The sequence below is a fragment of the Geotrypetes seraphini genome, chromosome 4, assembly GCF_902459505.1.
Source record: "Geotrypetes seraphini chromosome 4, aGeoSer1.1, whole genome shotgun sequence".
In the NCBI taxonomy this organism is placed as follows: Eukaryota; Metazoa; Chordata; class Amphibia; order Gymnophiona; family Dermophiidae; genus Geotrypetes; species Geotrypetes seraphini.
In genome coordinates, this window is record NC_047087.1 from 96,277,585 (window position 1) to 96,293,373 (window position 15,789).

Sequence of the window (15,789 nt, forward strand, 5' to 3'; positions counted from 1 at the left end):
GAAGACGCTGAAGGGACATGGGGGGGGGACAGAGTGGGAAGAAGACGCTGAAGGGAAATGGGGGGAGGACAGAGTGGGAAGAAGACGCTGAAGGGACATGGGGGGAGGACAGAGTGGGAAGAAGACGCTGAAGGGACATGGGGGGAGGACAGAGTGGGAAGAAGACGCTGAAGGGACATGGGGGGAGGACAGAGTGGGAAGAAGACGCTGAAGGGACATGGGGAGAGGACAGAGTGGGAAGAAGACGCTGAAGGGACATGGGGAGAGGACAGAGTGGGAAGAAGACGCTGAAGCGACATGGGGGGAGGACAGAGTGGGAAGAAGACGCTGAAGCGACATGGGGGGAGGACAGAGTGGGAAGAAGACGCTGAAGGGACATGGGGGGAGGACAGAGTGGGAAGAAGACGCTGAAGGGACATGGGGGGAGGACAGAGTGGGAAGAAGACGCTGAAGGGACATGGGGGGAGGACAGAGTGGGAAGAAGACGCTGAAGGGACATGGGGGGAGGACAGAGTGGGAAGAAGACGCTGAAGGGACATGGGGGGAGGACAGAGTGGGAAGAAGACGCTGAAGGGACATGGGGGGAGGACAGAGTGGGAAGAAGACGCTGAAGGGACATGGGGGGAGGACAGAGTGGGAAGAAGACGCTGAAGGGACATGGGGGGAGGACAGAGTGGGAAGAAGACGCTGAAGGGACATGGGGGGAGGACAGAGTGGGAAGAAGACGCTGAAGGGACATGGGGGGAGGACAGAGTGGGAAGAAGACGCTGAAGGGAAATGGGGAAGAGAGATTGGGAGGAAGACACTGAAGGGAAATGGGGAAGAGAGATTGGGAGAAGACGTTGAAGGGAAATGGGGAAGAGAGAGTGGGAAGAAGACACTGAAGGGAAATGGGGAAGAGAGAGTGGGAAGAAGATCCTGGCAAGGAAGAAGATGGGTGCCAGACCAATTTGGAGGGGGGGAGAAAGGGAGAGGCACAGTAACAGAGCAAATGGAAGACGCAGAGAGAAGAGAGACAGTGGATGGAAGGAATTGAATGAGAAGATGAGAAAAGCAGAAACCAGACAACAAAAGGTAGAAAAAAAATTCTATTTCTTTTTTTTTTTTGCTTCAGGATAAAGTAGTATATTAGTTGTGTTGATAAAAATTTATAAACAAAGCCCTGCCAGCTGAATATCTCTTTCTCCAGTTCAGCAGCCAGAACTTTGATTTATAAGGAAGGAATAAGCTAAATATTGCAGTACTGAGGCTTGTATGGATGCTGTGGGAACGTGACAGGGCGCTGAAGGGGATGGCGGGCCGGGGACGGTGCAGTGACGGGGACAGATATTTTCCCCGTCATTCCCTAACTAGGACTCCTGAGAAAACAGGCTTACATAAGAGCAGGTCAACTGCAGTTCTTCAGAACAAAATACTGCAGAGAGACATAACTCAATCTACAAAAAGAATGTGAGCTACGAGCGTGTGAAACTTATATTAACACAATTTAAAATAGAATTTAATCCTGGCCTAGGATACCTACCTAGTCTTTTGCTCGATACAGCTTAAATATTCTATAGTGCTGTGGAAGCTAAAAAAAAATAATCTAGTGAAAATAAAAAACCACTCCTGCTTGAACAAACTGGAAACTTCCAACAAGTGTTTACATTTAGTTAATTTATACTTTTGTTTTGAACATTCCCATAATAAATTAACTTCCTAATCTTGTATTTGTTCTGTTTGCTGTCTTGAATAGATTGTAAACACTGCTGAACAGGGATTCTCTTACGTTTGTGTACAGTGCTGTATACATCCAGGGCTGTGGAGTCGGTAGATAAATGTTCCGACTCCGACTCCTCAGTTTTTTGTACTTCTGACTCAGACTCCAGGTACCCGAAATTTCCTCCGACTCCGACTCCACAGCCCTGTATACATCTATTAGTATTACAGAAATAAGTAGTAGTACTAGTAGTTATAGATTATCACATAAGAATTTTGAGAAACACAATGGTATCTTTAATTGACTATAACATGTTTTAATGCACAAAGTTTCTGATACGCTGTGATAGTTCACCGTGGCTAAAAGTGTTTTCCTGCTGATTTTTATTTGTACTCAGTTGTCCGGTGCATCTCGTTGCAGTGTCCAACAATAGTCAGCCAGCACCGATGGATTCCAGTTGCACTGATATTTTTTTCTCATAGTGGCAATGTCCTGGTGAAACCTTTCAACATGACTACACCAAGATTTGCAGGGAAGAAGTCCAAGTGTGAATGTAAAAAGTGCATCTTCAGTGACATTTGCACTTCATGGTTTTTTTGTATGCTCTAAGATGTTTGTCAACTAGTTGAATATAGTTTGGTGCTCTGTAACTGCCAAGAAAATTATCATCATCCTTGAAAGTTTTACAGGTGATTTTCGCTAGCCCGACTAACAGATCTTCAAATCTCATGTCTGATCTGTGGACCCACAAAAATGCCTTCCTTAATCGTCAGTTATTCTTGAAAAAATCTGTCTTAAAAAAAACTTTTGCCTTTTTTATTCATTGCTTTTACGAAATTTTTTATCAGTCCAAGGTTTTATGGGAAGAGGAGGCAAAAATATCTTTGTTGGGTCAACAAGTGGTTCACGTACCACATTTTTCTATCCTGGAACCAAATTCTTACGGAGTAACCAGTTCTTTTGAATGTAATGCAACTCATCGCACAGCTGTCTCATTCACAAATAGAACAACAGTACTTGGTATATCCAAGATGCTTTCCAAGTAGCAGAGCAGATGTTCCAGTTGTACTTTGTGTACTGGATATGCTTTAACAGCAGTTCCATGTTTTCATATGTTTCTTTCATGTTTGCAGCATGGCCAATCGGTATCAAGAGGTAGACATTGCCATTGTGTAACAAAACAGCATTGAGGCTTAAAACTGGCGAATCAATAAAAAGATGCCGCTCCTTTGGGTCATGCATACAACCCAAAGCTGTGAATAACCCTTCAATGTCAGTGCAGATACAGGAGTTTTCAACCTGTGCAAACAAATATGTTAAATCATCTTTGCGGCTTCGAAGGACAGAAATTTTTGTACCTGGCGAGAGCAAACACCATCCCTGCAGTTTTGAACCCAATAATTCTGCTTTTGATAAACCTAAGTCACTGACCAGGTCGTTTAATTCTGTGTTATGAGGCTCACCAGACATGCATAGTTTAAAATAAGGATTAATGTCACTATCAGTGCGCTTAGCTGGTGCATTGTAGATTCTTTGTCAGTTTCATTTAAGCTCCATTTCTCTAGTGGCTTTGGTACCGGAAGACTGTCATCATGGAGTACTGGACTCATAGCTAAAGGAAGATTGGAATATTCAATTGATTTCTTATTTTTACCACAGAAACCAGATACATTTGTCAGACAGAAGTTACAGTCTGCCAAGTGATCCTTCTGTTCTCGCCATATCATTGGGATAGCAAAAGGCACTGACTTTAGAGTACCTCGGAGTTAAGCTCCAAGATCAATAGCATATCTTGCGCAACAAATGTGAGGAGCCCATGGTTTGTCTTGATCACCAATCTTGCAACTGAAGTACAGCTCTTATATTTTTTTAACAAGTCAAGTCATGGTGCGTCTTTGAGGCTTAAGAGTGTACTCACCATAAATGTAGCATAATGTATCACAGCTGTTGTGACATCAGCGAGACATTTCTGCTGTCATAAATCATCCTATAGCAACTAATAATTAACTGGCTTACTAATTAAAGTTACTTATATAGACAATACTATGCTTTGAAGCATCAAAATACACCCGAACTGACAGATACATAATGAAGATTATCCCTGTATGTGAACTGCTTTTATTTAGCCTTTTCAGGCAGCATCCATCAAACTCATGTACAAGCATTCCCATACCGCATCATTTCCATGGACGTTATGCAACATGCCCTGAATGTATGCCTGGACATGCCCATATTATATCCAGCAAGATATAATGTGAGCAATAAGCCTATATTAAGAATTAGGCTAAGAATTAATTGCATTAGCCTGAAAGTATAACAAGAAATTGTACAAATGTATTTTTTTGTTAAAACGGTACACAATATGTAATTTCAAATATGATTTTTGTGATCAGCAGCCACAAATTTGTAAGATATACCCGAAAGTGTTGAAGAAGCAAAAACTTTGTTGTCCAGTGAAATCAGACTTATATCAACAAGTCAACCTAGTTTCTCTCTTTTTCACATTCTAATTAAATAAATTCACAACTTCAAAGTTCAAGATGTAGTTAAAAAGAGAATCTAAATAATCTGAAATGGATCCAGGCCAACAAAAAATACAGATCTATATACCCTTAGTCTTGATATTACTGTCTTATCACTGATGTACGAGTATGTACGAGTATATACCAAAACACTGATCTATGTGTTTTCAAAAGGTACACACAGAACAAAAAAAAAGTTTGCTATTATTCTATTAAAAGTCAGACTAATCAAACATGCATATTCATTATGCATGGGGAAAAAAATCTGCCATGACATCATCAATACTGGTTTCTTCCCAAATGCTGGTATGTAATATGAATAGTAATGGCAATTAATACAGATTTTTACAGATTGTTTATTTTCAAATTAGCACTAAAGCTGTGGTTTTTTCTATAAAATTAATACAGAGAGGATATCTAAGGGAGAGGAAAGTATAGAAGATGATATATGGTATGGCTAGGCAAACTGGAAAGGTCAAATGATCTTTGCCATAGTGCTGTATCTCCGTTAATGTAGTGGCTGAGCTAGTTTAAGTCCCATTATCACCACCATGAAAAAAGTTGCAACCTTTCAGTGCCATCTAGTGGTTTTACACTGAACATTCAAATGTGAGCTATTTATTTGGTGGCCTGAAACAAAAAGGAGTCAAATGTATTGACTTTTGATGTTTACATTTTTCACGCTAACTATAAGCAGCCTCGGCTTAAAAGTAAAACTTCACTGAACTTTTGAAAAGTTAATAAAAGAAAAGAGCACTAACCTTCCATCTGACCTGCTTGTGGTTGTACGCCAGGATAAGGTGCCTGCTGTGGCTGCACACCAGGAGGATGGACTGCAGAAGAAGAAGAAGCAATGCTGTCAGGTGTACCAGCACGTTCCTCTATGGGAGCACTGGGAGGTCCTGAAAAAGAAATCAATTAGAAGTAGTATGGACGCAGACAGTAGGTAACAAGAACCCTGATTGAGAGCCGGATTCTCTAAAGTCACTGTGCATTTAACGATGGCACTAAACTATTGTTAAATGTACAGATTTTACTGCCCGAGGAGCTCACTGTGGTCATTTTCCATGTTTTCTAGCAGCCTCCAATTGTACTAAGCAAATGTAGTACAATGAGGTCATTAATTTTAAAATGACCTCTCCGGGCAATTCTTAAAAAGGAGCCCCTTTATAAGGAATTGGGACCGATATTTACCAGCAGGATCTGAGCTGTCATAGCTTTATTTTCCTGTCGTAAAAGTAGCCCAAAAAAAGCTTGGTGGTCTAGTGCCCCCATCGCCATTGCCCCCTCATCCCATGCAGAAGATCGGCAGATGGGGTACCCACTCCCTTCTGCTGCAGGCTTTTTTTAAAATTTGCACAGCAAACATAAAAGAGCAGTGCCTAAAAAAAAAAAGAAAAGCCCCCCAACCTCCTGACAGCTCCCCATTACACAAGTCTGGTGGTCTAGTGCAGTGGTTCCCAACCCTGTCCTGGAGGATCACCAGGCCAATCGGGTTTTCAGGCTAGCCTTATGAGAACATAAGAACATAAGCAATGCCTCTGCTGGGTCAGACCCAAGGTCCATCGTGTCCAGCAGTCCGATCACGCGGCAGCCCAACAGGTTCAGGACCTGTGCAGTAATCCTCTATCCCCTTTTCCAGCAGGAAATTGTCCAATCCTTTCTTAAACCCCAGTACCGTACTCTGCCCTATTACATCCTCTGGAAGCACATTCCAGGTGTCCACCACATGTTGGGTAAAGAAGAACTTCCTAGCATTCGTTTTGAATCTGTCCCCTTTCAACTTTTCCAAATGCGTTCTTGTTCTTTTATTTTTCAAAAGTTTGAAGAATCTGTCCCTCTCTACTCTCTCTATGCCCTTCATGATCTTGTAAGTCTCTATCATATCCCCTCTAAGTCTCCTCTTCTCTAGGGAAAAGAGACCCAGTTTTTCCAATCTCTCAGCATATGAATGGTTTTCCATCCCTTTTATCAGACGTGTCGCTCTCCTCTGAACCCTCTCGAGTAACGCCATATCCTTCTTAAGGTACGGTGACCAGTACTGGACGCAGCACTCCAGATGCGGGCGCACCATTGCCCGATACAACGGTAGGATAACTTCTTTCGTTCTGGTTGTAATACCCTTCTTGATTATACCTAGCATTCTATTCGCTCTCTTAGCGGACGCTGCACATTGTGCCGTTGGCTTCATTGCATGGAGCAGATTTGCATGCCTGTCAACTCCATTATATGCAAATCTCTCTCATGCTTATTCATTAGGGCTAGCCTGAAAACCCGATTGGCCTAGTGGTCCTCCAGGACAGGGTTGAGAACCACTGGTCTAGTGGGCTGCTCCCCAGCCCCACCCATCCCCTACCACCACACAAGCCTAGTAGTCCAGTGGGCCTTTCCCTCCGGTATCCACTAACAACAAAGCTTCACCCCCACCGACAGCCCCCCCCCCCACATACACAAGCCTTGTGATTTAGTGGGCTATCCCTTCCCCCCATACTTTTATTTTTTTTTTGGAGATCAGTAGATGGGATGCTTATTCCCTCCCGCCGGCAGGCCCGCCTCATCAAAATGGTGGGCCTTCCCTTTACTGGTGCATCCTAGACTATACCCTGGAGGGGCCTAAGGACCTGATTGGCTCAGGCGCCTAAGATCCCTCCCTCCTGAGGCTCAGAGGAGGAGCGCCCAACTTCCAGAGGTGAAGCCATGACCAAGCCCCAGATGAAAGCTCACTCTACATCCAATAATAAAGCTACCCAAGAGAACCAAAGAGAAAGTGATGTCCCACCCCTAGAAGGGCAGTCAAGCACTTGTCATTCAGAGATGGAATTGCCCACAATCCCCACAAGAGGATACTGCACTCAGTCCCCCACCCCAAAGGGCATCAGAACCTAAAAGCCACAGTCAATCTTCCTAAAGAATCAATGAAGAAAGACTGGGGAACAGGCAACCTAAGCAGGAGCTAGAGAGCAACACCATGCAACTCCAGAGGAAGAATATGACAGTGCTAAATAGCCACGAGCTGAACCTGCAAACCAATGCAGGAAGCTGGACAAACTGCGATACAGAACAGAGACAAAAAGGAACTTATGCAGTGAACTCCAGAGTCAGAATGCATATTTACAATGTGGCTTAAGAAAAAAAGCTTTTGTGACACAGTCAGTTCCTGGAGACAGGATACAGCAAGCAAGGTTAACCCCCAGAAGCTGGGAGTTTCTGGGAAGTCGGCTGATCCACTGAATTCAACTTGGATAAAGGCTAAGAAAACTATAAACTGAGGGAGGTGTCACAAAAGCTAGATAAGTACATAAGACCCATCACCAGGGTCCACTGAGCGCCGTCTGTATTACAACTACAAGCATGACATGAGAAAGCTAGACGCTGGTTATCCAAAGGACTGGACATGCAAACTGGCCCTGACAGTCTAACTTGCAGCTAAAATTCAGACCTGTGAAAACCCATTACCAAAGGGTGCTGCCCCCAAGGTAAACTTCTAAGAGTTTTCTTTTTCACCACAATTAAGTAGTGTTTATAATACTTAGGACTCTCTTTACCAAGCTGTGCTATCAATTAGCAACTTGCTAAATGCAAAGAAGCCCATTCTTTTTTTTTTAATATCATTTTTATTAAAGAGGCAACCAGAGAAACAGGCACGACACAATGTGCTTACATACAGAGGGAATAATACAAACTTACAGAAGCTGTCATCAACAACACAGACTGTACCATAAAGCATATGCAGTAGCAAACAACGAAGCTGATAGGAAGAGGAGCCCAACAATACCCACTAGGTAATCACCGAAAAAGGAGCCAAAGCAGCAGAGGCACCGAATGTGGGCTTAAGCAACAAAGCAGGTTAAAGCTCAAATTCCGCCTTCCCAAGATAGTCCATCCGCAGGGCCATCTCGCTTCCCCTGTCAGCTCCATAATTTTCAAAGTCATAATCCCCAGTACAAGAAGCAACAGGCACACCATACTACTCAAACCAAGCAAACAAGCATACCACAAACATACTCCTTATTCATACTCCCCACCCCCTCCCCTCCCCTGTCGGGAGACTAGTAGTAACTGCAGGACACCTTCTACAAAGCCAGATAGGCCCGCACCTCAAGGTTGGACGAGTCCTTATAATAGCAAATCTCAAAACGGGCCACCTCAGACATCTGACTCATCCAGCTCTCCAAGGGAATAAGCCCTTCCTGAATCCAATGTTGAAGGATCATTCTACGAACCACCAACAGAATCATATAAATAAAGCGACACTGTGGTACAGTAAGGCCTTGGGCTTCCAGCAAAGTCTGATCACCAAGAAGCAAGGTTTTATAGTCCCACTCCATGTCTCGCTGCAGTACTAATTGAAGTAGCAAAGGAAAAATTCCATAAGGAGAGTTTGGGACACTCCAGGAAGGAATGCAATAGCGTCCCAGGAGCCCCTTTACATTTGGTGCACAATGCGTCCATCCCCCCCCCCCCCAATAAGCCCATACAGGCACCCCTTGCCTTAGTAATGTAGGCCCTATGTAATACTTTAAATTGGGTCTCCTGCCAGGCTGCAGATTTCACAAAAGTATGCAAGGTGCCAAAAAGTTCCAGAAATGTATCAGGGGTATAATGCACAGAGAGGTCTCGGGTTCCACAATTCCCGTAGACTGAGTATCCAAGTGGCCCCGGGAAGCAGAGGAACGAACCATCTGATACCACACCAAGAGGGAGCTTTGAGAGGCCGGAACACTAAATAAATACCCATCTAAGGGACCACACTGCCACTGCAAGCCATACTGCTGTTGGAGTCTCTGAAAATAATGCTGGGTTTGTAAAATACCATGCAGGGGGAGCTTCAGCATCAACTTGGGAGGCTTGTCATAATCTAAAGTCTTCAAGTACTCTTTGCTGTACTTAGAATGAGCCTCCAATGGTATCGACAAGTCCTTTCCCATCATCCTGATAAATTTGGAGAAAGACAGTTTGTCCGCAATAGATGCCTCTTGAGTAGGGGAATGTCCAGGAGAGCCAGATGCTGGACAGTCTTCAACCTCAGTGGACAATCTAGACGGATCTTTATCGGATTCATCAAGTAAATCCGACTCCAGAAGCAAAGAGGGAGATTTTGTCTTCGACCAGTGCCAGTCCGGCGTCAGGGTCTGAGAATGCTTCTGACACCTTGCCTGACCGGTGTCACTCCAGTGTCAAAGTTTTGAGTGCTTCTTCTTCCAAGACACCTTAGACTTAACAGGACTTCGGTCTGAATGCATGGAAGACGATGATTGACATCGAGGAGAGCAGTACCTGGAAGTAGAGTGATGAGCTGTCTCAGTATAACACACCAATGGAGTATCGATGGTGCTGGTGGCCTTGGCACGCTCAGGCTGGACCAGCACAGGAGAAGTTAGTGTTGGGAGCAACAGGTGGAACTGATCATCGAGCTCCTCTCGAAGCAAAGCTTTGTCGCCGGTACCCTAGTGCTGTGACACGCTCCAGTGAGGATGATGCCGATGTTGAGGCACTCATCGATAATGGAACAGTGTGTTTTCGGGACTTGTGCAAGGTCAGCATGATTTGGCTCAATGCCTTTTTGACCTGTGTCCCTGATGCGGAAGGGGGGAAGGCTTCTTAGCCAGCATACCCAGAGGTATGGTATACTGCGACACCAGGGTCGATGTCAGTGCCTCTACCGGTGTAGAAGATTTTGGTGGCGGCCTTCGACATCGACACGGGTTCTCCTTCCATGGCGATGCCGAACAACTTTTCCTGCTGCAAAATGCGATTCTTGAGAGTCCTCTTCTGCAGTGAAGAGCAGCGCTTGCACGACTGGACAGGGTGCAAAGGACCAAAGCACTGCAGGCACCAGCTGTGAGGGTCCTTCAGCGAAATAGTGCGAGCACAGCGACCGCACTTTGTGAATCCTGTCAGCGGGCGTGACATGGACTGGAACACCGCCTCAGCTAAATAAAAATCAATGGCTGAGGTGTACATGCAGGCAGGCCCCACTGGGCCAAAACTCACAGACAGCAAGAGACTTTTTTTTACTTTTAATTATAAAAAAAAAAGAAGTCAAAAACCGTGAGAGTGGGAAGGCAAAAGCAAACAACAGACATTGAAATGCAACTTCTTAGCTCCGCGGAAAACTAAGAACTGAGGGACCACGCGCCTACATCGGGAGAGAAGGCACTTATGCATGCGCAGTGCAGGCTGTCACACTTTCTGAAGTCTTAAAGTGGCGATGCACTTTTAAAGTGTCTGTGCCAGGGCTCCATCGGTGACGTCACCCACATGTGAGAATATACTGCCTGCTTGTCCTGGGATAAGCATCATTATATTCTTGGTCTTATTTACAATTCTTCTTTTCTTTTTCTTAATAATTTATAGTATCCTATTTGCTTTTTTAGCTGCCACCATACATTGGACAAAGGTTACAAAGTACTGTCTATGATGACACCTACATATTTTTCTTGGGTGCTGACACCTAACGTCATCTAACTATGATTTGAATTATTCTTCCCAATGTGCATCACTTTATATTTTTCCACATGAAATTTCATCTACCATCTGAATTTCTTAAGGTCTTCCGGCAGTTTTTCACAATCTACATGTGTTTAAACAGCTTTGAACAGTTTAGTGTCATCTGCGAATTTAATCACCTCACTTGTCGTTCCAATTTCCAGACCATTTATAACAAATAACCAATCCCTAATCCACAACAGAACATTGCCTCCTATTCCTATGACTCTCTAATTTTCTCAGGAGTCTCTCATGAGGAACTTTGTCAAAAGCTTTCTGAAATTCTAGATACACTATGTCAAATCGGTTCACCTTTATCCAAATGTTTATTCATATCTTCAAAGAAATACAGCAAATTGTTGAGGCAAGTCCTCCCTTGTTTGAACCCATGCTAACTGTCCCATTAAACCGTGTTTGTCTACATGTTATTTTTTAAATAAGTCTTCACATTTTTTATATTAAATGAAATATTTAGCATTACCTGATGCCTGCTCTTCTGACAGTCCAAACGATGACATGACATTTTTGTTGATTTCATCTGGATTTTTTAGTGGGTCAAAAGCAGACATGTTAGCTGCAATGACTTGGTTGGAAGGCTTAACAGTTGAATCAGGGCCGGTGGGTTTTTCTTCTCTGCCTTCCAAGGTATCTGAATGCAAAAATTACAAGCTATAAACAAACTACGTGACAGATACACTGAATGTAAACAGTCCTGGAACCTTTGCAGAATTATATCCCTCCCAACTCCTCTCCAAAAAATTAAGACATTTCTCTGAACATAAAAATATATTTTGAAACTTTGTTCTGTATATCACTAGACAGCAACCCTGCTTTAACTCACCATTCTCATGAAGGCTGATAGTAAGCCCTGGCTCCGAGGGTGGCTCAAAGCAATCCAGCAGCCGGTTCACCTTGTTTCGAAGTTCTGTCAGCTCTCGACGGAGGTACTTTACCTGACTAGATTCTAGGGGTCTTGGCTGACCATTAACTGCCAAAGAGAAGAAATAGAAAAGTCAAATCCAGTAACAAAGCCAGGATCCATCATGTACATACTGGAATAAAGCAATCATTTCTTAGAAGAAAACTGCCATCTCTGACCCTTCACAGACATTTGTAGAGGAAAAGTAAGGGTGTGATTTTTCTTATTACATGGTCTAATAGTCAAATGTTCTGTGTTGACACAATCTTGGTGTAGAAGAAAGAACATGAGTAACAAAAATAACTTGCTTAAGGATAACACCAGAATTCAATCTCTAGCAGCAGTATTATATCAGACAGGCATAAAACAATTTATCTTAACTGCAAATTTACATTACAAAGTGACTCAGATTCACTATGTGAAACACTTGGCTGAAATATGTAATAGGGATATGATTTGTACTGTATACACCCTAGTTCGAACCAGATCACACAAACTGGGAGAAATGTGTAATACCAACAACAGAAAAACAAAGAAAAATACTGCAGAGATGATGTACTTTATGCCAAGTCTTTATTTCTATTAATAAATGTTGTTTTTTCAATGTGGTCCACCTTGGTGATAAGGGAACAAGGACCCAACACGTTCTGTGTTTCGATTAACACATCTTCCTCAAGGGTCCAGGATGGTTCCAAAATGGGCCATAACAATATGCAAAAGATCCGAAACTCGTGGTAAAGCTGAGTTGCCACACAGAAATGTCTATCAGCTATTCACCGATATGCATTTCCCCGAGGCAACTCCGCTTTACCATGAGTTTCGGATCTTTTGCATGTTATTATGGCCCATTTGGAACCATCCTGGACCCCTGAGGAAGATGTGTTAATCGAAACATGGACCGTGTCGGGTCCTTGTACCCTTATCACCTAGGTGGACCACATTGAAAAATCAACGTTTATTAATAAAAATAAAGACTTGGCATCAAGTACAGCAGTACTTTTCTTTGGTTTTCTGTTGCTTGACGTCTACTGCAATTCAGTTGGATTTCCTTCTTAGTACCAACAAGAGATGGATGAGGGAAATACGATTGAAGTCCACAAAATCCTGAATGGTGTAGAATGGGTACAAGTGGATTGATTTAAGCTAGGGAACACAAAGTTACAGGGAGATACTTTTAAAACCAATAGGAGTAAATATTTTTTCACTCGGAGAATAGTTAAGCTCTGTAACACATTGCTAAGAGGATGTGGTAAAAGCAGTTATCGTAGCTAGTTTTAAAAAATGTTTGGACAAGGTCCTGGAGGAAAAGTCCATAGTCTGCTATTGAGACAGATATGGGAGAAGCAACTGCTTGCCCTGGATTGGTGGCATGAAACATTGCTACTATTTGGGGTTTTAGGTACTTGTGATCTGGACTGGCCATTGTGAAGACGGGAACCATTGTTCTGACCCAGTAAGGCTATTATGTTCTTATGCAGCTGTTTCTAGGGTATGGGTAGTTTAGCATTCCTTATCTCCCCTATCCCATTTTCCAGACCAAACTGCCTAAATACACCAAATCTATTTCTCTATTAGTTGGCCAAAATATGACAATAAGAATCTAAGGAGATAAGGTTTGTTCAACAATTATTCTGTAACTACTGTCAACCAGAACATGTAACAAAGTAAACAGATTAAGAAAAGATGGTGGAAATAGTGAGCTTCAATTAGTATATTACAGCTAATAAAGTTGATTCTCACCATGCCTGCTCATCATTCTTGGCTGCAAATTGCAGCGACACAACCCTTTATCTGATGCACAACCACAAAGCAGATCAAAATGTGCATGCTACTGAAAGAGGTACCAAAAGGAAGAAATCCAATACTGAATGAGATCCTGCAAGATTTTTATATCACCTCTTTAAACATTAACTCTACATCACAGCAATGGCTCTCAATGAAACAAAGTCTAGAACCCAGATAGAGTCGCATCAGTTAAAAATGTCACACAAAATAGGGCTTCTCCCTTTCCCACTGGACCTGTGGTCTAAGACTGTTTACTGGGCAATCTCCACCACCTCTAGACAAGTCTGGAAAAAATAATTTCTAGTTTTGAATGGTTAAATGACAGATAAAAGCATATTAGAAACATGACCAAATAAGAAAAATCTCCTTCAATTGGTCACAAGGGCAAATAATATTTCCAGCCAGTAAAATAGTTTTGAATACCGTCCATATAGTGAACATAAGAATAGCCTTACTGGGCGAGACCAATGGTCCATCAAGCCCAGTAGCCTGTTCTCACAGTGGCCAATCCAGGTCACTAGTACCTGGCCAAAACCCAAGGAGTAGCAATATTTTATGCTACCGATCCAAGGTAAGCAGTGGCTTCCCCCCTTGTCTTTCTCAATAACAGACTATGGACTTTTCCTCCAGGAACTTGTCCATACCTTTCTTAAAACCAGCTATCCATTCTTACCACAACCTCTGGCAATGTATTCCAGATCTTAACTATTCTCTGAGTGAAAAAAAAATTCCTCCTATTGATTTTAAAAGTTTTTCCCTGTAACTTCATTGAGTGTCCCCCTAGTCTTTGTAATTTTTGACAGAGTGAAAAATTGATCCACTTATACCCGTTCTACTCCACTCAGGATTTTGTAGACTTCAATCAAATCTCCCTTCAGTCGTCTCTTTTCCAAACTGAAGAGCCCTAACCGTTTTAGGCTTTCCTCATATGAGAGGAGCTCCATTCCCTTTATCATCTTGGCCGCTCTTCTTTGAACCTTTTCTAACACCACTATATCTTTCTTGAGATAAGGAGACCAGAATTGAATGCAATACTCCAGATGAGGTCGCACCATGGAGCAATACAGGGGCATTAAAATATTCTTAGTTTTGTTAACCATCCTTTTTAACCATCCTGTTGCTTTCTTGGCTGTCGCCATACATTGGGAGGAAGGCTTCATCATATTGTCTATGATGATACCCAGGATCCTTTTCTTGGGCGCTAATCCCCAAAGTGGACCCTATCATCCGGTAACTGTGATTCAGGTTATTCTTCCCAATGTGCATCACTTTGCATTTGTCCACATTAAATTTCATCTGTCATTTGAACTTCCAGTCTTCCAATGTCCTAAGGTCCGCCTGCAATTTTTCACAATCCACACGTGTTTTAACAACTTTGAACAGTTTAGTGTTATCTGCAAATTTAATCACCTCACTCATTCCAGATCACTTATAAATAAGTTAAATATCACCGGTCCCAGTACAGACCCCTGCGGCACACCACTGTTTACTCTTCTCCATTGAAAAAATAACCATTTAACCCCACCCTCTGTTTTCTAGCCGATAACTAATTCCTAATCCATAACTGAACTTTGCCATCTATCCCATGACACTTCGACTTTCTCTGACACAAGGCTGGAGGGGAAAAAAAAGAACAAAATCTAGCTAAAAGGGAAATAAGAGAAATGAAGAAAAAAGCTGAAACGGTCAGTGTCAAAGAGATGAAGGGAAGAAGAAGGTAGGCATAAAGGAACAAAAAAATGGAAATACTGCAAAGGACAAACAAAAACAAGTGCTAAGGATAGACCAGAACCAACCCAAATGGAAAAACAAAATAATCAGACAAGAAGATAGAGCAGAATCTCAGGTAACTGGTACTTGGTTAACTGGCAATCTCACACAACCAGCAAAAAAAAAAAAAAAATCACCAAAGGGGAAGAATCTTCCGAAGCACCAACAGCAGCAGTCCTGAGCCGCAAACCCCACCTCCCTCCCGACCCGCAGCACCAGTGCAGCAGCTGTCCTGAGCTGCAAATCTCCCTTCTTCCTTCCCTCAAGAGCCAAAGAATGTTGTAGAAGTGGTGGCAATCCTGAGCCCCGAAACCCCTACCCTCCCAGTAGCACCAGTGCAGACAGCTTACAGGGAGAACTTCTGCCTCAGACAAGCCTGGAATTCAGACTGTTCTTCTCTTCAGACTGCCTCCTTGGGTGCAGCGATCGGCCGGAGTCCTCAACCCCGCTAGAACCCCATGTGAACAGTCAGTGGGGGAGGAAAGCAGTCAGCCCCAATACTTGAAAAGCCACCCAGGAGCCGCTCACCCTGTACAGAACCTGAGGCGAACCTCATTCCTAAGGGAATGATCCCTGAGCTCCCAGACTAAGTGCAGGCTGACCAA

General features: G+C 43.0%; 1 protein-coding gene across 3 annotated transcripts in view; it reads right to left on the minus strand.

Annotated features, from left to right (window-relative positions):
• TFG (trafficking from ER to golgi regulator) overlaps positions 1–15,789 on the minus strand; it is a 42,493-nt gene that overhangs the window by 12,512 nt on the left and 14,192 nt on the right. For all 3 annotated transcript variants that reach the window (XM_033941916.1, XM_033941913.1, XM_033941914.1), the window contains exons 4-6: positions 11,552–11,698; positions 11,192–11,359; positions 4,983–5,123 (exon numbers count right to left, since the gene is read on the minus strand). In XM_033941916.1, coding sequence (XP_033797807.1) covers positions 4,983–5,123; positions 11,192–11,359; positions 11,552–11,698 — 456 coding nt within the window. The remainder of the gene's footprint in view (positions 1–4,982; positions 5,124–11,191; positions 11,360–11,551; positions 11,699–15,789) is intronic.